Raw genomic sequence first — 23,108 nt, forward strand, 5'->3', positions numbered from 1 at the left:
TGAGGGGGAAGGATTTAAAAGGGATCCGAGAGGCGACTCTTTTTCACATGGAGGCTGGGGGGTAAGTGGAACAACGTGCCAGTGGGAGTGGCAGAGGTGGGTACTATTAAAACATTACAAAAATAACTTTGGATGGATACATGTAATGGTACAGTTGAAAGAAATATGGGCCAAACGCAGATTAATGAGGGTAACTTGGGTAGACAAATTGGTCAGCATAGATGTTGGGCCGAAGGCCAGTTTCCATGCTGTTTTACTCTGTGACACTCACCCAGAGTAACATAGGACTGTAGTGGAGCACGTTTGACCTCTGGTTAGACCCAAAAAAATTGCCCCTCATGTTCATATTCAATCTGAGGATTGGAAACAATTTCCAACTCAGCAAAGCAGAACCAGAACTGGTTTTTGCTTTTATTTTTGATTTCCAACATCTGCAGGTCAGGCAGCGTCACAGGAGAACGTGGATAGGTGACGTTTTGGGTTTGGGACCCTTCTTCAGACTTGTTATTTGTGGAGAGAAGGAGTAAACTGGGAGCGTGTACGTTAGAGCTTAGAAGATTGAAAGGAGAACCCATCAAAACCTCTAAAAGGATGGATGCAGGGTGTTGTTTTCCCTGACTGAGGACTCTTGGGGACCAGAGGGGCACAGTTTGAGAATATAGTGGAGGCGATTTATTACTGAGCTGAGGTTAAATTTCCTTATTCAAAAGGCAGTGAACTTGTGGAATTCTCTACCATGGCTGACGGGGTTGCTCAGAGTTCACTCAAAACAAAGAACAATCAAACAATTGTAGAGTAGGTTTTGGCACAAGTGCTGCTAGGTAGGATTTGTAGAAATAGGTACTGGTTGATCGGCTTCGATATGCTAGCCCAAGAGCCTTTGTGCTGTATGGCTATGATAAATCCTTGATTAGTGCTGGAAAATGGGGCCAAAGAAGATCAGCTGTGATATTGATGGATGTCAGAGCAGGCTTAGGTATCCTGTTCAAATGTTCATCAATATCATGGCCGATCTTCTACCTGTGTCGACTTACAGCACCACACTTGCTGTGGTTTAGAACATAGAATAGTACAGTAGCAAGAGATGTCTGTAGCAGTCTGAAGAAGGGTCTCGACTTGAAACGTCACCCATTCCTTCTCTCCAGAGATGCTGTCTGTCCCGCTGAGTTACTCCAACATTTTGCGTCTACTATGGAACAGCAGAGGACGGGTACAGGCCATTAGGTCCACAGTGTTTGTGGCGAACATGATGACGTTAATCTCTGCCTGCATTGATCTATATCCCTCTATATTCCCTGCATAATAGACATGGTCATGAATTCAAGGAAATATAGCAGTAATGAGTATAGTCATCCTTCCATTGCTACGAATGTTACTGATCAGTATCATGAGGTCATTTTAATTAAAATGAATGAGCCTTCTATTGCTCAGTTTAATCAGTGCTGCAAAGCTAATTCAAGGAGCTAAATTAAGATTATGTAATACCAGTTATTCATGAGCAAAGAACCAGGAGACACAAGGAACTGCAGATGCTGGAATCTTGAGTGAGACATAAAGTGCTGGAGTAATTCAACAGGTTAGGCAGCAGCTTCGTACTGATGAAGGGTCCCAACCCAAAACGTCGCCTGTCACTTCCATAGCGCTGCCTGACCCACGAAGTTACTCCAACTAAGATTTAGTGTTGCTTGATACCATTCTGCATGCATTCTTGCCATTGGATTGTGAATTCCATCACACGTGCTCTTTGATTATGCAGTGATGATCCTGCATTATTAATGTTAATGTTTCTTGCCATTTGCAGTGAAAACGAAGCATTGTGGCGTGAGGTGGCCAGCCTGCGACAGAAACATGCCCAGCAGCAGAAAGTCGTAAATAAGGTGAGGGACTAGAAAACAATCTGGCGGGGTGGGGGTGGTTAATTGAAAGTTGTGCTCCGCTGAGCTGGCCGAACACCAAGGTTGATTTTTTTTCAGCAATGCTTGTGGGTCAGGTTCCTTTTTGTAGCCAAAGCACAGAGAGGATTTTAATTTACTGCGCAAAAAAGTTGCCATTTACCTTTTGCACTCGGGATATCTTGACTAGTTGACCTGTGACCTTGTGTCTCGCCAATGTAATTGACAGCACTATTTTTGTTCTGCGGGATTCCTGTTGCTTGCCCACGCCATTCCTCTTCCCTGTCCTGACCCCATACCCAGATACTTTGCTCCAAAACAAAAGGACAGACTGATTTATGGGATGTATTATTAATGCAGCAAATACTGGAAACACGCAGCAGGGCAGGCACCATCAGTGGAATGAGGAACAGAACTAACATTGCAGGTCGAAGGTCATCACTATTGGCTATGACAGAAAGCAAGTCCGTTTATAAGTTGCAGAGAAGGTGTGAGGGTTGTGGAGGGTTGTGGGGTGATGGATAGGACAAAGGGGATATCTGTCAGTCGAGGCCATGGTTGCCATGGCCATAGGTTGCAGGTCATTTAGTTGAAGGGGGCATTTGTAGGGAGAGAAGTGGAGCAAAAGCAGAGGTGAAGGCAGTTAGCAAGTGAGATGCCAAAGAAAGGCATGTGAATGGGTGCAAATGCAGGGATGCAGGCCATTGCCACCTGTGGTTAATGGACAGAGAGAACATTTGATCCAGTATCACAGATGAATGACGTACAACAGAAATGACCAGTTCTGATGCAGAGAGAGAAAGCAAGTTGTGGAATTCAGTCTCAAGTCCAGAAGGCTGCAAAGTGCCCAGACAAAAGGTAAAGTACTATTTCTCAAACTTGCACTGGGTCTTATTAAGAGGACAGGGAAGCCACAGTTGTGTTACAGTGGGAGTGGGTAGGAGAATAGAAAAGGAGGGGACCTGAAGCTCCAAACCAGACCCGACTGTTTCTGCTGTTTGCCATATTAGCTCAGATTTTCCTCTTGCCTCTAGCCCAGCCTGATTTGCTGATCATGTCCTGTAGTCTTCATCCTGGAGTTTTAATTCCTTTTCTTTTGTCCAAGTGCCCCCCTTAATTCATTAACTGTATGGGCTGTACAGCCTCTGCCCACAGTAACCCTGGCCTATTCCCTTTCTTTTATCTATCTTTACCTTATTTATCTGCAATTTAATACCTACTCAATGACCAGCGCCTTCATTTTGCTGACAATGAGAGAGACAACAACTTAACACCATGCTACGCATCTCTCGATCTCAGAGGGTGGTGCGTACATGGAACAAAATGCCCAAGCAAGTGGTAGAGCCAGGTACTATAACAACATTTAAAAGACACTTGGACCCCTACATGGATCGGAAAGATTTAGACGGAACAAGCATTTGGGGCTAGTACATTTTGGGCTACTTGGTCGGCATGGCAAGTTAGCCAAAAGGCCTGTTTACTTTAGTTGAGAGATACAGCATAGAAACGGATCCTTCAATCCACCATAGATCACCGATTCACACTAGGTTATCTCTGTCTGCTTCGTTGTCACCTTCTTCTAGCTAACAATAATCAATTCTCGTAACGTTGCCTATTTCCTTCGCTCCATAGATGCTGCTGCACCCGCTGAGTTTCTCCAGCATTTTTGTGTACCACCAATAATCGATTCTACATTTTCCTTGACCTCATCCCCTTTGATGTCTTGTTTTCACACTTTACTCTTCCTTATCTCTGTGACTCCCTCTCCGTCTGATGAAGGGTCTCGACCTGTAACGTCACCCATTCCTTCTATCCAGATATGCTGCCTGTTCTGCTGAGTTACTCCAGCACTTTGTGTCCACCCATTCACACTATTTCTGTTATCCCATTTCCTCATCAAATCCATACACACGAGGGGGAATTTTACAGAGGCCAAATAATGTGCAAACCCGCACATCTTTGGGGTGGAGAGGAAACCGGAGCACCCGGGGAAAATCCAGGTGGTCTCGGAGAACGTGCAAGCTCCACTCAGACAGCACCCGAGGTGCGGATCAAAGCCGGGTCTGTCGCTCTGTGAGGCTGCCTCCATCACTATGCTGCTCGATGATTCTATCTTTGATGTGCTTTGATCCATTCGCAGCTGCACTAGAATTGCTTTATAACTCAATCTCCAAGTACAACCTATTCCGTTCTGTGTCGCTACCATAAAGCCAAGAAGTTACCCCTGATTCAATGAGTTCAGCAGTTGCTGGCCACAGCAACAAATATAGATCCACTTAGAGGCCAACGTTGGAACACAACAACCTGCATGCTCTTGACATAAATAGACCTTAGTGATCCCACAATCAATGGACCAATGAATTAAAACTACAATATCCCTATGACATAGGGACAATATCCCTATTTCATATCCATATGAAATCATGCACAATACTGGATCATTCTGCAAAATGACACAACTCCAAGAACATTCACATTTTGAATAACCTTCACCCAGACAGGAGTGCAGGAGATGTAGAAACATTAAAAATAGGTGCAGGAAGAGGCCATTTGGCCCTTAGAACCAGCACCGCCATTCATTGTGATCATGGCTGATCATCCCTAATCAGTAGCCCCTTGCCTGCCTTCTCCCCATACCCCTTGATTCTGCTAGCCCCTAGAGCTCTATCCAACTCTCTTGTAAGTTCATCCAGTGAATTGGCCTCTGCTGCCTTCTGTAGCAGATAATTCCACAAATTCACAACTCGAGGACAGCTTTGAGGCAAATGAGAAGGCAGGAGCTGTTCTTATAGATCTGACAGCTGCCTATGACACCGTGCGGCACCGGGGACTAACTGCAAAGCTACTTCAGGTGCTGCCAGACAGGCGCATGGCACGCTATATCATGGAGTTGATATCAAACCGCAGCCTTGTGCTTAAGACCAGTGATGGACAGCAGAGTAGGCTACGTAGACTGAAGAATGGAGTCCTAAAGGTATCCGTCTTGGCTCCGCTGCTTTTCAACGTGTACATCCATGACCTCCCAGAGACCATCGCTGGAAAATATGGGTATGCTGACGATCTAGCCATCTGATGAGACACAAAGAGTGGAAGACAATCGAAAGCTCCTTGAATCAAGACATGTCGGTCTTTGGCAGTATACCTACGACAGTGGCGTCTAAAACTGAGTGAAGGCAAAACAGTGTCAACAGCATTCCATCTGAACAACAAGGAAGCTAAGTGAGAGCTAGCTGTCTTCGTTAACAACAGGCGCTTGGACTTCCAACAAACACCCACTTACCTCAGCGTAAAGCTGGACAGGTCGCTTACATTTCGTCAACGCCCGGCTGGTCTCCGCGGCAAGGTCATGGCACGTAGCGGCCTCATCCGACGCCCGGCAGGAACAAGTTGGGGAGCCAGTCCATCAACTCTTCGCACCTCTGCCTTGTGTATGCCCCAGCTGAGTACTGCGCACCCGTATGGAGTAGAAGTAGACATACTAGCCTGGTAGACACGAGCCTGAACGGCACCTTGCGAACCATCACTGGGTGCGTTCAACCTACTGCAGTCGAGCAGCTCCCTATACTTGCAGGTATTCCGCCTGAAGGGATCCGAAGGCAAGCAGCAACTCTGGCACTATCTCATCGTGCCATGGACCCAGGTCATCTCCTCCATCAGGCTATCAGCAGAGAGCAGAGGTCACCCCGACTGAAGTCCCGTCACCTCTTTGCTCCACATGGAAAACAACTCCAAGCATCCATCCAGCCAACTGAGATAAAAGCACACTGGATAGCCACCAAGTGGTCACAGGAGTGGAAGGCAACCTCATCTCCATTACACAGCTACATCTCTTCACCAGATAAAAGCTGTCCAGGGTCTGACCTCCCCAGAGGAGCATGGGTGAAGCTCAACAGACTTGGTACTGGAGGCGTTTCAATGCCAGCGTGTGGAGATGGGGACTCCACCAGAGCCCAGCCTGTGAATGCGGAGCAGAACAACAGACAGCCAACCATGTCATCTCTGGGTGCCCGCTCTACCACCCACCATATGGAGCTCAGGGCCAGGCAGTCATTGACGCAGAGACAACAACATGACTGCTCAACACCCGGCTTGAGATCTAACTATTCCTTTGGTTTGTGTTTCATTTGCAAGAAGAAGAAGAAGACGAATCTCTGGGTGAAAAGGTTTTTTCTCATCTCAGTTTTAAATGGCCTCCCCTTTATTCTTAGACTGTGGCCCCTGGTTCTGGACTCCTCCATCATTGGGACCATTTTCCCTGCAACTAGCTAGTCCAGTCCTTATATAATGTTATACATTTCTATAAGATATCCTCTCATCCTTATAAATTCCAGTGAATACAAGCCCAGTCTTTCCAATCTTTCCTCATATGACAGTCCCGCCATCCCGGGGATTAACTTCATGAACCTACGCTGCACTGCCTCAATAGCAAGGATGTCCTTCCTCAAATTAGGAGACCAAAACTGCACACAATACTCCAGGTGTGGTCTCACCTGGGTCCTGTACAACTGCAGAAGGATCTCTTTACTCCTATACTCAAAACCTCTCGTTATGCAGGCCAACAAGTCACTTTTCATCAAAATAACTTGTTTATCTCTAGATTATCAGTGAAGTTAATAAAGAGAGTATATTTTTAATGTAACGCCTGAAATTCTCAATAACAGCAATAATGTGAAGCCTTAAGTCACAGCAGATAGTCAAAGTAAGAATCTTTTGCAGAGCTTTCTTCAAAGAACAACAAAGGTGGATACCTGGTTCTTCTTTGTTGCTACTTTGTGGTCTTTGTGGGAGAGATAGATCAGCCATGATTGAATGGCGGAGTAGACTTGATGGGCTGAATGGCCTAATTCTGCACCTATTATTTGTGACCTTATCACATGCCATCAGTTTTCTTCACTGCCCGCATGTTTACTTTCAGTGACTGGTGTACAAGGAAACCCAGGTCTCGTTGCACTTCCCTTTTTCCTAATCTGACACCATTGAGATAATAATCTTCCTCCTTGTTCTTGCTGCCAAAGTGGATAACCTCACATTTATCTATATTATACTGCATCTCCTATGCATCTGCCCACTCACTCAACCTGTCCAAGTCACCCTGCAGCCTCCTAGCATCCTCCTAGTAGTTCACACTGCCACCCAGCTTTGTGTCATCTGCAAATGTGCTAGTATTACTTTTAATCCCATCATCTAAATCATTAATATACATTGTAAATAGTTGCGGCCCCAGCACCAAGCCTTGCGGCACACCACTTGCCACTGCCTGCCATTCTGAGAGGGACCCATTTATTCCTGCTCTTTGTTTCCTGTCTGCCAACCAATTCTCTATCCATGTCAATACTCTACCCCCAATACCATGTGCTCTAATTTTGCCCACTAATCTCCTGTGTGGGACCATATCAAAGGCTTTCTGAAAGTCCAGATACACTACATCCACTGACTCTTCTTCATCCTTTTTACTTGTCACATCCTCAAAAAATTCCACAAGATTAGTCATGCAGAATTTCTCCTTCATAAATCCATGCTGATTTGGACCAATCCTTTTACTGCTATCCAAATGCGCCATTATTACTTCTTTAATAATTGACTCCAGCATCTTCCCCACCACCGATGTCAGGCTAACTGGTCTATAATTCCCCGTTTTCTCTCTCGCTCCTTTCTTGAAAAGCGGGATAACATTAGCTACCCTAAATCCACAGGAACTGGTCCTGAATCTATCGACCAATGTGTCCACGATTTCTAGAGCCACCTCCTTGAGTACCCTGGGATGCAGACCATCAGGCCCTGGGGATTTATCAACCTTCAGTCCCATCAGTCTACCCAATAATATTTCTCTCCTAATGCAAATTTCTTTCAGTTCTTCTGTCTCCCTAGATCCTCTGTCCTCTAGGACATCTGGGAGATTGTTTGTGACTTCCTTAGTGAAGACAGAACCAAGATACCTGTTTAACTCTTCTGCCATTTCCTTTCCATAATAATGTCACCTGTTTCTGCCTTCAAGGGACCCACATTTGTCTTTACTAATCTTTTTCTCTTAACATACCTAAAGAAGCTTTTACTATCCTTCTTTATATTCTTAGCCACCTTACCCTCGTACTTTATCTTTTCACCCCTTTTTGACCTTTTTGTTACCTTCTGTTGTCCTTTGAAAGTTTCCCAATCTCTGGCTTCCGGCTACTCATTGCTATGTTATACACCTTTCCGTTTAGTTTCATTCCATCCCTAACTTTCCTTGTCAGTCACGGTTGCCTCTTACACCCCGTAGAATCTTTCTTCATCTTTGCAATGAAATGATCCTTCATCTTCTGGATTATACCCAGAAATTCCTGCCATTGCTGTTCCACCGTCATTCCTGCTAGCATCCTTATCCAGTTGACCTTGGCCAGCTCCTCTCATGCCTTCATAGTCCCCTTTGTTCAACTGTAACACTGACACTTCTGATTTAACTTTCTCCCTCTCAAATTGCAGATTAAAGCTTATATTATGGTCACTACCTCCTCGCGGTTCCTTTACCTTGAGCTCTCTTATTAAATCTGGTTCATTAGACAACACTAGACAACATCCAGAGCTTAATAGTTTCAGTCAGACCTTTTTCACACAGAGGGTGGTGGGTATATGGAACAAGCTGCAAGAGGAATGGTTGAGGCAGGTACAATAACAACATTTAAAAGGTATTTGGACCGGTACATGGATAGGAAAAGGTTAGAGGGATACGGGCTAGGTGCAGGCAAATGAGACTAGCTTAAATGGGACGAGTTTGGCCAAAGGGCCTGTTTGCGTACTGTATCTATAACAACATGAAGCTAAATGCCAAATTTCTTCTGTGGAGGCCATACCAGAAAAAGCAAACATCAATGGGCCAGACAATGCCTTATCTGTATGGATCTGATCCAGAACTATTAATACCTCGAGCCGAGCTGCTCCAGTGTAAGTAGACCATGTATGTATGGGAAAGGTTTAGAGGGATATAGGGCAAATGCAGGCAAATGAGACAAGGAGGATCTTGGTTGGCACGGATAAATTGGGCCGTTTCTGTCCTCTATGACTATATAGCACCTGCCCAACAAATTTGAAATTTCCAGTCCACAAAGAGCTAATCTGGATAATTCTCTTACTAGTCTACCATTAATCATTAAAAAACAAATTACCGTATTTCCAGGCAATGAAGACGCACCTGCGTCGATGACACACCCCCATTTTGAGTTGCTAAATTTTTTGGGGGAAAGGCTGGCGAGACATAGAATTTCTCACGCTCAAAAAATAAAAAAATTAAAATAAAGAAAGTAACAATTCAGTTTGCCCAAGGCTTCCAGATCTCCTCCATTTTGAATGACTGAATGGGTGGGGAGGGGTGTGGAGGGTGACGACAGGTGGAGAGATGTTGGGAAAAACGGGAGCACATCGGGACAAGTTGAATCAGCTGTGATCTTATTGAATGACAATACTAGTTCAAGGGACCAATTGGGGGGGAAGAGTTCCTTTCACACCGTGTGGGGGGTCTGGCCCAGATCAGCATGGGTAGGAGCGTTGAGAAAGAGGGGGTCGTGGATCATGCCAGCAACTCACTCACCGCTGCCGCGGTGCTCCGAGCGCGGAGCTACTGCATTGTGGCCGGGGAGGGAAGTAGCTCGGGTGGCTGCGAGCGGGCGCCAGGACTGGACAGCGGAACCTCAGCGCATTCTGCCGGCCCGCTCACCTCTGGCAGTGCTCTCTGTCTGAACACCTCTCTCCTGCCGCTCGCCGGCCTCGCTCATGTCAGCCGCTTCCACAAATCCTTAAATTCCGACTGCCGCTGGGTGCAGGACATGGCCTCACTTGCTGCGCTGGGTGACACTGCATGGCATTCACTGCCCGGTCCGTCAGGAGCAAAGATCGTAGAGCGGAGCAGGTCAGCGGGCGATGGATAACAGGACAGCGGGCGGTGGAGCTTACTCCTGTGTCTCCGAATAACCTCAATTGGTCCCTTGATCGCGCTGACACAGGAGTAAGCTCCACCGCCCGCTGTCCTGTTACTCATCGCCCGCTGACCCGCTCCACTCCATGATCTTTGCTCTTGAGCTGGTCCCCTCACTGTCCGGTTCCGGCGGCCGATCGCAGCCACCCGAGCTACTTCCATCCCCGGCCACAATGCGGTGGCTCCATGCCCGGAGCGCCACAGCAGCGGTGAGTGAGTGAGTTGCTAGCATGATCCCCGACCCCCTCCTTCTCAACGCTACTGCCCGTGCTGACCCCGGCCAGACTCCCCACATGCTGTGAAAGGAACTCCTTCCCCCCCCCCCCCCCCCCACTGCTGTCCTATTACAGCCGCTTCCCACTTTACAGCCGCTTCCCATCAGCAGCTAGCAATGGGTGATAGACTTGGCTATTCCTCAGTACAGCAACATCGTTCTTGATGTTGCTGTACTGAGGGATAGCCAAGTCTGTCTTTCTTGGCTAACAACCTAACCTTCAGCCTCCTAGACGCAGGTACATTTTTGTGCCTTATTTTTGGGTAAAAAATAGCGTCTTCATTGCTGGGAAATACGGTAAATGTAAATTATAATGCTTATAACACTCCAGTAATCTGCCCGAGCATGCTCAGCTGAGGCTCTACGGGGACCATTACACTAAAGAAATCAATACAGTCACAAAATAGTTACAACATGGGCAGGCAATTCTGCATGTGGAATGCAGCTCTACATAAGAGCAGCTTGTAGAGTGATACAGTGTGGAAGCAGGTTCTTTGGCCCAACTTTTTTCACACCAACCAACATGTCCCATTTACACTAGTCCCACCTGCCTGCGTTTGGCCCATATCCCTCAATCTGTCCTATCCATGTACCTGTCTAAATGTTTCCTAAACGTTGCCATAGTCGCCTCCTCAAATACCTCTGGCAGCTTGTTCCATAAACCCACCATCTTTTATGTGGATTCAGATTCCTATTCCCTTGTGCTACAAGGAATAGAGTCCCAGCCTACTCAACCTCTTCCTATAGCTCAGGCTTGAGTCCTGGCCTCGCTGTAAATCTTCTCTGTACCCTTTCTAGCTTGACAACATCTTTACGATAACATGGTGCCCAGATTAAAAACAATACTCTAAATGCTGCCTCACCAACATCTTATATAACTGCAACATGACCTCCCAGGTTCCAGCATTTGCAGTCTTTAATGCCTTCATATAAGAGTAGTTCAGCTCATCCCACTTCCAAGAGCTCTGTAAATGCCTTAGTATAGAGGTCGGGAGGTCATATTGCAGTTATATAAGACGTTGGTGAGGTTGCACTTGGAGTATTGTGTTCAGTCCTGGGCACCATGAACAGGGCACAGAAACAGGCCCTTTGGTCCAACAATGAGATATGGGTCAAATATACACAACTGGGACCATAGTAGATGGGCATCTTGGTAGGCATTGGCGATTTTAGTCTAGTTTATTGTCATGTGTACCGAGGCACAGTGAAAAGATTTTGTTGCATGCTAGCCAGTTATTATAAGGCAAGTGAACAATCCTATCAACAACCAGAGAGCTGTACTGAGCTTCTATCTATCTCATTAGAGACCCTCGGACTGTCTTTAATCGGACTTTACTGGACTTTATCTTGCGCTAAACGTTATTCCCTTTATCTTCTTCTTCTTGCGAATTAAACATAAATAAACCAAAGGGATAGTTAGATCTCAAGCCGGGTGTTGAGCAGCCAGTTTGTTGTCTGTGCGTCAATGTCTGCCAGGCCCTGAGCTCCATATGGTGGGTGGTAGAGCAGGCACCCAGAGATGACATGGTTGGCTGTCTGTTGTTCTACTCCGCATTCACAGGCTGGGCTCTGGCAGAGCCCCCATCTCCACATGCTGGCATTGAAACGCCCAACTCCAGTACCAGGTCTGTTGAGCTTCACCCATGCTCCTCTGGGGAGGTCAGGCCCTAGACAGCTTTTATCTGGTGAAGAGATGTAGCTGTGTAATGGAGATGAGGTTGCCTTCCACTCCTGTGACCACTTGCGCATCCAGTGTGCATTTGTCTCAGTTGGCTGGATGGATGCTTGGAGCAAAGAAGTGACGGGACTTCAGTTGGGGTGGCCTCTGCTCTATGCTGATAGCCTGATGTATCGTGTATCTATACACTGTAGAATGGCCTAATTGTAATCATGAATAGTCTTTCCGCTGACTGGTTAGCACACAACAAAAGTTTTTCAATATACTTCGATACACGTGACAATAAACTAAATTTATCCATGCCGACCAAGATGCCGACTATTTGTCCACATTTGACCAATATCCCGCTAAACCTTTCCTTTCATGGTCGTGTCCAAATGTCTTTTTAAATGTTATCTCAACTCTTTCAAAAGTGGACACAAAATGCTGGAGTAACTCAGTGGGCCAGGCAGCATCTTTGGAGAGAAGGAATGGGTGACGTTTCGGGTCGAGACCCTTCTTCAGCTCTTTCATGTTGGCAATTCGTACCATATGTCCACCACCCACTGTATGATAAACTAGCCCCTCAGGTTCATATTAAATCTTTTGCCTCTCGCTTTAAACCTGTGTCCTCTAGTTCTTCATTGCCCAGCCCTGGGGAAAAGCATGTGTGCATTCACCTTAGTTGAATTGGTGAAGGGAGAGTGATTGTCTTTCACATGATGGCTGTAGTTAGTTGACTCACAATGGTATTGTAGAACCCTGATCAAGCAGGTGTAACGCTTTGAGTAAAGGATGATTGTATGTTTTGTTGTGGTTTGTAGTGGCAGGCAGGAGGATGCCCTTATATTTACCCCATGCATCATTTTTTCATCTAATTTCAATTCCATTCACGAATGTCAGATAATGCCACAGTTGGTGCCCATTTATTCTGAGACCTGAGAATATTTTGGGTTTGAGATGAGTGGTAACAAGTAACAAAGGCCAGGTACTGACCATCTGATCACCAATGTTCATCCAACTCCCCGTGCCAATCAATAGCAGTGCTATCATTCGTAAAGCTGCCAATGGCTTGAATCCTAACAGGACCAATCCTGGTATAAATTAACGTCGAGGCTGAGCATGCTGCAGCAAATGATTGAGATTTTCAACTCTCAAAACATGTTGGCAATGTGATGAGAAAACTCTCCATTTCCTTCCAACAACACCCCGAGGTCCTTGATTGCCATCTCACCCACGATCCTGAGCATCCATTATGCACAATGACGGAGTTATTTGCAAGGAAAAGTCTACAACATCTTATAAACCTGTGACCTCGCCCACCGTTGAGGCCAAAGGGAAGGGAGCAAAGAAACACTGCCTGCAGGTTATCCTTCAAGTGACTCGCAAATATTCACCAGTCATTCTGAATTGAATGGAATTGTACAATCACTTTCATTCTGACTGCAAGATAGTGAGTCAGAACCACCTCAGCGAGGGCAATTGGGAATGGGCAATGCCAGTGCTGTTTAGTGGCAAAAGAAGTGGGCAAAGATGACAGTGCAGTGAGGGGTTTGTTCAGTTTGGTGTATTACTCAGCAAACGACAATCAGATCATGGAAACCAAGCAAACCATTTGCCTGTTAGGCTGGCTGGCAACATCAGCTTGTTGTAATTGAGTGAATTTGCCATCTTATGTCATGTGATAGAAGCAGAATTAGGCCATTCGGCCCATCAAGTCTGCTCTGCCATTCAATCATGGCTGATCTATCTCTCCTTCCTAACCCCATTCTCCTGCCTTCTCCCCATAACCCCTGACACCCGTACTGATCAAGAATCTATCTATCTCTGCCTTAGAAATATCAATTGACAGCCTCCACAGCCTTCTGTGGCAAAGAATTCCACAGATTCACCACCTTCTGACTAAAGAAGTTCCTCATCTCCTTCCTAAAGAAATGTCCTTTAATTCTGAGGCTATGACCTCTAGTCCTAGACTTTCCCACTAGTGGAAACACCTTTTTCACATCCACTCTAGCCAAGCCTTTCACTATTCGGTAAGTTTCAATGAGGTTTCCCCCTCATCCTTCTAAACTCCCAATGAGTGCAGGCCCAGTGCCGTCAAACGCTCATCATATGTTAACCCACTCATTTCTGGGATCATTCTTATAAACCGCCTCTGGACCCTCTCCAGCACCGGCACATCCCTCCTCATATATGGTGCCCAAAATTGCTCACAATACTCCAAGTATATGTTCTACAGCATCTGAGGACCTGAGATTTGAATGGGCTGCCAACATCAGTGTATTACAGCATGCACTGCTTTCCATGAACAGACACCGTTGTTTGACAATATCTGGTTTAGAAGAGTCAGCAGTTTCCAACCTGCAATAGGTAGGTTGGAGATGACTCAGGGATTGCTGCATATCAGGCTGGCTAATGTGGAAAATTGGATCAATCAAGGGCGAGTTATTTCCTGTTGGTGGGGAAAAAAATGTTGCTGTATTTGCCAGACAGATGTCTAAGCGGAGGTTGATGTGCTTGTTGGACGTTGCATAGAGGTTGTTACTGTTTAGAATATGGATGCTGCTTCTGAAAGGTGGATAATAGATTGGCTGTTTCATGTTAAAACCAAATTGCTGACATTCACGAGAATATTGATCTCATGATTAAGTTGCCTGAAGTCATGGGACCAGTACCTTGCTCTGGACGATCTGCTGGATAATTTCATTAGCACTATTACCCTTGGGATGAAACTTTGCAACTGTGATAATAGAGGAGGCGATTATCAGACGTTTGTTTGAATTGCATGGTGTTCAGTAATAGAAACAAGTGAACCTTCTGCAACCTTCCTTTCCACTCATCTGAATGAGTGCCGCAGCAACAACACTGAAGCTTGTCACTACCCAGCGCAAAGCAACCTGCTTAATTGGCACCGCATCCTAAACACTGACTCCCATCATTGTTCACTAACTAGCTAAAGTGGGCATCACCTACAAAATGCAGTGGAATCATTTTCCACAGCTTCAGCACCTTCACTGAAATCTACAGAATGGATCCATAACAGCAGCAGGCGAATGACCTGCAAGTCTCTTCCACGTCGCAAGCCATTCTGACTTCAGAATACGTCACTGTCACTTCACGGTTACGGGGTCTGTTTACAGATATTCCCCCTGTATCGACACGGAGGGCGCATCATGCAATATGGTCTGCGTGGAGGTGTCTCGGGCGATTTTGCCTTGCAAGTAGGGTTAAGATGGAGGAAAGCAACCCACTCTGTTGGGCCGTGCATTTTTATGTAGGGAACGGGACGCCTGGGATTGGGAAAAGGGCTCTGTTTGTTGGGACAGAGAGGATGTGATGGTGCATTTGCCACCGAAAAACCAGAACCAGGCTAGATTATCGTCACAGTTGTCAGTCACTTGAGACGTCTTTGTTGAACAGTTGTAAACTTTTGCACTGATTATTGTTCACTCAACATGAATGTCTAGATGTAAGTGGGCCGGTCATTAGGCTCTGGCTGGGCAAGGCAGCGGTGAGTTGTGAATGAATGGGTGTGGAGTAGCATTGGGTGATTTTTCTTTTTCATTTCAGGTAGAGTGGGTAGCTGTAAATCAGTCAAACTTCATCCATGCATCGGGTCCACCAGATGACCACGTGTGCAGATCTGCCATTGAAGGAGAGGTGGGATTGGGGCAGAGGGAGGAGATGGATCTGTGTGAGCATCAGGATTCTTTTGAGTCTGGGACCCAGAAGGGGTCTATTTGATGGCACAGTGGCTATGAATTGGATTGGTGCCTATATTTGCACAGAATCGTGACTTTTTGTTTTCTTTTTCCTTCTGCAGCTAATTCAGTTTCTCATTTCACTTGTGCAGTCCAACAGAGTCATCGGTGTGAAGAGGAAAATGTGAGTCTGAGCTCATTGTTGTGACAGGAACAAAATTAATGTCTTGTGTTCATTGTGTGATCAGCAGCCTAATGGTCAGTGGAAAGCAGCATTGACGCATTAACGTGCCTGCCAGAACATAACAACTCACTCTTTCTCAGAAAGAAAAATATTATTTTCTACACTTAGATCCCCACCTGGTTCTTGCAGATAAAACTTTCCAATTTCAAAACCCTTCCTAATTACACAACATCTATTAAATCGCGAGCCAGCCTATTTTCTGTCGCCCTGGGGTCAGCATTCTTTCCATAGAGGTTTGTCACTAGACTCTGACCTCCAGTGATAAATAAATGCTGCACAGTTTGGGTATTTAAGCTCGCCGGGTGCTTTGTTTTGTGCTGTTGGTTATTTCCTTGGCAACATGTTTGCTGGGAGCAGCCAATGAGCTTGCATCTCAGAGCATTTCATGCGCCTGCCTCTGCGTGTGCTACTGCATGCCCGCGTGCAGGATTCCCCCTGAGATCTCGCAGTGGTTGAAGGAACAGAGCAGCTGCAGTCAGCGAGGGCTACACACACAGGCAGCTGCTTCTCTCACTGCCCTCATAGTAACGGGCCGATGTCAATTGCAAAAGCAATATGGAGAGAAGCTGGGTTAATGAAGTTAGAACGCAGACTTCAATGGTACAATGATATTTTATTCTCAAAATGTTGAAACAAGGAAATGCAGATGCTTTTTTTTTTTAAATGACGCAAAGTGCTGGAGTAACTCAGCCGGCCAGGTAGCATATCTGGAGAACCTGGAAAGGTGACACTTTGGGTTTGAAGAAGAGTCCCGACCCGAAACGCCACCAATCTATGTTCTCCAGACATGCAGCCTGACACGCAGAGTTATTCCAACTCTTTGCATACTTTATTATCACATGTATCTAAGTACCTAAATCTTTTTTTGTGAGGTTCTGTGACAGTCCTGTAATATATTAGGCACAATCATACTAAGTATAAGAGTGTAAGACACACTGAGTCAGTACACAAGAGTCGCCACATTTCAAGCACCACCTTCTATCCTTCAAGTCCAAAGTTTCTTTTTTAAATGTTAGAGTCTGAACTTGGCCATAAGGGCCCGTTGTCCTGACAGAGGCACAGGGTTGGAGTTGCAGGGTTCATTGGGGTTGCAGTGGTGCGATGTGTCGGTCCTCCACCACTGTTCTGCTGCTGTGTGCCGCTGCAGGTCCCGTCCATTCCATGTGCTTGGCTTCTTGGATCAACGCCTGATCTAATTGTATTAAAACAGTACAGCACACAAACAGGCCCTGTCTGTATTAACTATGATACTAATTTAAACTAATCCCATCTGTCTGCACATGATCTATATCTCCATCCACTGCCTGTTCGTGTGCCTGCCTAAATGTTTCTTAGATGTTGCTATCAAATCTGCTCTACCACCTACCCAACAGATTAATTAAGGTTTTTGGGCTGATTAACTTTCCCTATTTAATCAACTGGGTTTCATCAACCTATGCTACAGCAATGTTGCTATCTTTTCCACGTTCAGTCCCACCCTTTTTTCAGGGGGGGGAATGTCAAAAGCCTGGAGGGCATAGTTTTAAGGTGAGAGGGGGGAAAGTTTTAAAGGAGAAGCAGGGGCACATTTTTACACAGAGGGTGATGGGTGCCTGGAACGTGCTGCCAGGGGTAGTGTGGAGACAGATATAATAGTTACATTTAAGAGGCTTTTAGATGGGCACATGTATATGCAGGGAATGGAGGGACATGGGTCATGTTCGGCACAGACATTGTAGGCTAAAGGGTCTGTTTCTGTGCTGTACTGTTCTATGTTCAAAGCAAAAGCATAGAATGATTTTTGCAATGTTATTATTGTTATGGTTAAGTCAGCAACAACATTATAATTTAGTTTGAGCTGAATGTCACAATTAATGTTTTCCTGCATGTAAGTGGCATGTTTGAATCTCAAATATTCATTTCTGTTTTTCTTTGCTCTCTTCCAGGCCTCTGATGTTAAATGATAGCAGTTCCGCGCATTCCATGCCAAAGTACAGTCGCCCATACTCCTTGGAACCCTTGCAGGAAACGGCAGCACTGACAGTACGTAGTTACAGTCTAGTTTATTGTCACCTATACTGGAGTACAGTCAAAAGCTTTTGTGTTGCGTGCTATCCAGTCAGCGGAAAGACAATACGTGATTACAATCAAACCATTTGAATTGAACTGAATACATTTTATTAGCCAAGTATGTATACATACAAGGAATTTGCCTTGGTGCTTTGCTTGCAACTAACAGCACGATACACAGTAGACAGTTAAAAATAAAACATTATAATTTAAACATGTGAAGAATTAAATAAAATACCAGAGCACAAGAAGGCGACAGACTTTTGGCTGTTGAATAGAGCTACTGCTCGTGGAAAAAAGCCTGTTTGTATGTCTGACTGTGGTGGCTTTGACAGTCTGGAGTCGCCTTCCAGAGGGAAGTGCTTCAAAGAGTTTGTGGCCAGGGTGAGAGGGGTCAGAGATGATCTTACCCGCTCGCTTCCTGGCCCTTGCAGTGTACAGTTCGTCAATGGGGGGAATGTTGTAGCCAACAACCTTCTCGGCTGATGCAACATATAGATGCAGGATAAGGGAATAACATTCAGTGCGAAATAAATTTTAGTGCAAGGTAATGACAACAAAGTCTGGTCAAGGATAGTCCGAGGGACATCGGAGGTAGATAGTAGTTCAGCACTGCTCTCCGGTTGTGGTAGGATGATTCAGTTGCCTGAAAACAGCTGGGAAGAAACTGTCCCTGAATCTGGAGGTGTGCTTTTTCACACTTCTATACCTTTTGCCCGATGGGAGAGGGGAGAAGAGGGAGTGGCCGGGGTGCGACTCGTCCTCGTAATTTAGCTTCTTAATGGACATATAGTTAATACAGAACTTTTATGCAGTATTGCCCACAGTCAATTCAGGCTCCACACAAGCTGGTGACAAAAATGGACATTGGATACATGAAAGGACACAAAGTGCTGGAGTAACTTAGCAGGTCAGGCAACATCGCTGGAGAACATGGAGTGATGTTTTGGGTCGTGACCCTTCTTCAAACTCCAGAAATGCTGCCTGACCTGCAGATTACCTCCAGTAATTTGTGTCCTTTTTCGGGCATCTGCAGTTCTTTGGTTCGATGCAGATGCAAAAGTGAGTATAACTTGATCTGATCTCAGTAATGATGTGCAGGCAGAAGTTCAAATTTGGCCATATCAACTATGGATTAATTAAATAAAATATGTGGTTTGAGGACTGGATCAGTAACTGGAACCAGAGGCCAGCTCAGGTAGTGCATGGATTCTGATTTTACAGACGTCAATGTTGATTGTGTCCTTAAGTCAGAAAAGACACATCAATCTCACTCAAACTAGTAAACGTGCCTCTGCGGTATAGTAATAAATGCCAATGAAAGCACATGTGATTGATTTGAAAGCTCGATTACTAAAAGTGGAAAGAAATTGAGAGAGAAAGAGAGAGGAAACTAGTTCTGCCACATGTTGGACTTCTAAATTTCATAATATATAAAATGTTAGTAAATTCTCTGACATATGCCACATAAACACACGTAATTCTTGACTCTTAATAATACTGTGGGTGCTTATTTGAATGTACAAGTGTCGTAAATTTGGTGACTGCTTACCAGGTCTGTACTGACCTGTTCTATCGTAAATGTGACACCAAACCCATCGATGTGACTGACTTTCAGTGGCTGAATTGAGCTGAATCAGACACCCAGAGGACTATTGGGTGTGGACTGTACAGGGCTTCAACTCTTGTCCACAAATAAGACGAGACTTGCAAAAATGTATGCACGATAATAATGGTACTTTATTTGTCACGTGTACTGAGGAACAGGTAATTAGCTGTTGCATTCAAGTTTCCCCCTCTCTATATGTGTCTTGAATGTTCAACTTGGCCATAAATCAGGATTATAGGATATTGAACGGCAATGATTCGTAGAGCAGGTGCTGATGTTGACAGGAATTTCTTAATGAAAAATAGAAAAGGAATGCACTAGGGAAAGATGACTGACTAATAGATTTTTGCATTGAAATGCCTTTTTATTCTCTGTATTAAATATACAAATTGTGTGAATAAGTGTAAGGTGTCACAATGAAAAAACAGGTTAAAATAAAGATAATAATTGAATCAAATGTGGAGATAGGGAGAAGTGTGAGTTTGTTTACGAGTCTAGGATACTCGTTTAATGAAAAATTCATGCAACATCTGCTTTAATTCGGAAAAGCTCGTGTGCAGGAACAAAAGATGTAGTAGTGTTTCATTCAAGGAGACTGGAATGGAAAAGTGCTGGCGGTCTTGGTCAGATCAATCTAGATTGCTGCATCTTCCACATGACGGCATATAAGTTGTGACCTTCACTGTTGGGGTCATTACAGATCCAATCTCGGTGTAGGTTGGCTCAGCTTTGCCTGACACCATTGCCCCAATGCTTTTCTGAATTTTTCTTGCTCCAGTGCTGCACCTCACTTTGAACTAGCTTCCCACTGGTGTGGAGATAATCTATAAAACAATAGACAAAGACAACAGGTGCAGGAGTAGGCCATTCGGCCCTTCAAGCCAGCACCGCCATTCAATGTGATCATGGCTGATCATCCACAATCAGTACCCCATTCCTGCCTTCTCCCCATATCCCCTGACTCTGCTATCTTTAAGAGCTCTATCTAACTCTCTGTTGAAAGCATTCAGAGAATTGGCCTCCACTGCCTTCTGAGGCAGAGAATTCCACAGATTCACAACCCTCTGTGTCTAAAAGTTTTTCCTCATCTCCGTTCTAAATGGCTTACCCATTATTCTTAAACTGTGGCTCTGGTTCTGGACTCCCTCAACATTGGGAACATGTTTCCTGCCTCTGGCGTGTCCAAACCCTTAATAATCTGATATGTTTCAATATGGTAGCCTCTCATCCTTCTAAATTCCAGAGTATACAAGCCCAGTCGCTCCATTCTATCAACATATGACAATCCCGCCATCCCGGGAATTAACCTTGTGAACCTACGCTACACACCCTCAATAGCAAGAATGTCCTTCCTCAAATTTGGAGACCAAAACTGCACACAATACTCCAGGTTACTCCATAGAGTAACAGGTCATCTGTCACCTCTGTGGTGGAACCTACCTGCTGCAGGTGAGGTTTGTGTTCAGGTGTCTTTTCAAACTGAGCTCTAAATTACAGTTTTTTGTACCTGAAGCAAGCAGGTGAATGGGCTCGCACTCACCTCCACAAAATAAAGGTCGTCTACAGACTTGCCCTTGCTGCGTAACATTAAACAGAGTGGTCTGGGAAGCTTAAGTAAAGGGATGCAGACCCGCAAATGGTCACGGTAATGTTCTGCCTGGGATAATTGTCCGCAGCCCCTTTGACCTTCTCCCTGCTTTTCATTACAGCAAACTTCTGTGAACTTTCCAGGAAACAGCTGCTTTTCACCCGATAACTCGCTATCGTCTGGTCCAATTATTTCGGATATCACGGACTTGGCGCAGTGCAGCCCTTCACTCTCCCCGCCTCTTCACATGGAAAGGTGAGTGTTTTAACCCCACCACATGTTGGTCTGAATCTTTCTCAACCGCCTTTAACCATTGAGCTTCAATCCAATCAGCGCAAGGTACACAGTCAAGGAAATCGGTTAAATCAGCTTGTCTAGGGGGAAGAACTGCCACTGGGAGAGTGTTTCCCATTCACTGGAGATGTGAACTGATTCATAGTGCATGGTACATAATTCTATCAAATAGCTAATTCCCACAATTGAAATTATTTGACAAGTTAATTCTGTCTTTTACTAGAAGTGATTTTAATTAAGCCTAATATCACAGCAATTTCAATCTATTATGGCTGCCAACTCCTTAAAAGAACAAGTTATTATCCCATTACCTTATTCACTTAACACCCCCCCCATCCAAACCCATACTGAACTACGTCTCCTTATCCGGTTCCTTTTTTGAAGATTATCTATCAATCTGCTCCCAACAGGCAGTGAAATCCAGGTTTGCTGCACTTTTTTTTCAGAAGCTCTTTCTCACTCTGGCTTCTCCTGTCTCGTGTTCATTTACCAATCATCTTAAATTGTGGTCCTTTGGCCATTGCACCAGTTTCCCTTTGTACTTAGTCTAAATGCTTGATCTGTGATCTTTTAGAATCATAAAAGTAAAACCTTGAGTGAATCCCGTAACCATTTCTGCTTTACGAGCAAAACAAAAATCTTTGTACTGTACAAGTGAGTCCTCCACGCCTATTTCTCTGTTTATTAATCCGAGGGTCGCAGCTGGCTTATTGTTCCTCTTCTTGCAGAGCCGAATGTGTGCAAGGAAATGGAAAGGCAGTCAAACTATCAACTTGTCCTTTGTTGCATGGAAGATGTCCTCCTCTCCACTCCTCCTCACCCAGTCATTTTTATTTCTTCCAGAATCAGTCCTCTGCTCAATATTAAAGAAGAGCCTCCAAGTCCAATAGCTCATCCGGAAATTGAGGTGGTCTGTCCTGTTGCCATCGGCACTGAAGAGGCCCTTTCTCCATCAACCTTCATCGATTCCATCCTGGAGGACAACGACGTTAGCACTGCACAACCACAACCTGAGGACCAATGTCTCAGTGTGGCTTGCCTTGACAAGTAAGGATAAAATATATGAAACATTCTCTTGCCCGGCGTGCAGCAGCTTATTGACTCCACAATACTCTCTTCCAAGAGCAGACCGTGTGTTGCGATTAGCCGCTGCCCTACAGGTCAGGCTCGTGGAATAATGTGCCGAGTTGGTAAGGGTGGTCGTATGAACACAACTACAAATTTCAGGGTGCTCTGTAGTTTGTGATGGGGTGAAAAATAAGCCCGTTTTTATTTCCTCTCTCTTGTCTCTGGCAATCTTCCTGGAAGAGTACATGTTTGGCCTTTGGACCAGGCTAAACCTGGATCATCCATCAGGGAGTAGCTGACACTTCAGAACCATAAATGACCAAGAATTAGCTAGGCCATCTGGGGAGTAGACATTTCCCCATCAATGATTGAAAATGAGAAAGCAGCTATGAAAGTCAGAGGTAGGTGAGAAACATCCATCTAACCCTCTATGTGACAGTGTATTTTATATGAGAGCCACACTAATGGTTGGTGATATAAATTCCTTGCTTGTTCAGAAGTTCTGTTGGATTCTTAGTATATTTAAATCAAATAGATATGGACAGACCATAGAATGATACATTGTGGAAACAGGCCCTTCGGCCCAACTCGCGCACACCGGCCAACATGACCCTGCTATACTAGTCCCACTTGGTACCTGCCTGTGTTTGGCCCATATCCCTTCAAACCTGTCCTATCCATGTACCTATCTAACTGTTTCTTGCATGTTGGGATATTCCCTGCCTCAACTACCTATTCTGGCAGCTTCCTTACCCCCATTGCCCTTTGTGTGAAGAAATTACCC

At 45.1% G+C, this 23,108-nt stretch overlaps 1 protein-coding gene across 6 annotated transcripts in view; it reads left to right on the plus strand.

Annotated features, from left to right (window-relative positions):
* hsf1 (heat shock transcription factor 1) overlaps positions 1-23,108 on the plus strand; it is an 83,095-nt gene that overhangs the window by 34,485 nt on the left and 25,502 nt on the right. For all 6 annotated transcript variants that reach the window (XM_033041770.1, XM_033041788.1, XM_033041778.1 and 3 more), the window contains exons 5-9: positions 1,802-1,877; positions 15,595-15,656; positions 17,642-17,738; positions 21,084-21,217; positions 22,100-22,303. In XM_033041770.1, the coding sequence (XP_032897661.1) occupies positions 1,802-1,877; positions 15,595-15,656; positions 17,642-17,738; positions 21,084-21,217; positions 22,100-22,303 (573 nt within the window). The remainder of the gene's footprint in view (positions 1-1,801; positions 1,878-15,594; positions 15,657-17,641; positions 17,739-21,083; positions 21,218-22,099; positions 22,304-23,108) is intronic.

The sequence above is a fragment of the Amblyraja radiata genome, chromosome 2 (genome assembly GCF_010909765.2).
Source record: "Amblyraja radiata isolate CabotCenter1 chromosome 2, sAmbRad1.1.pri, whole genome shotgun sequence".
Taxonomy (NCBI): domain Eukaryota; kingdom Metazoa; phylum Chordata; class Chondrichthyes; order Rajiformes; family Rajidae; genus Amblyraja; species Amblyraja radiata.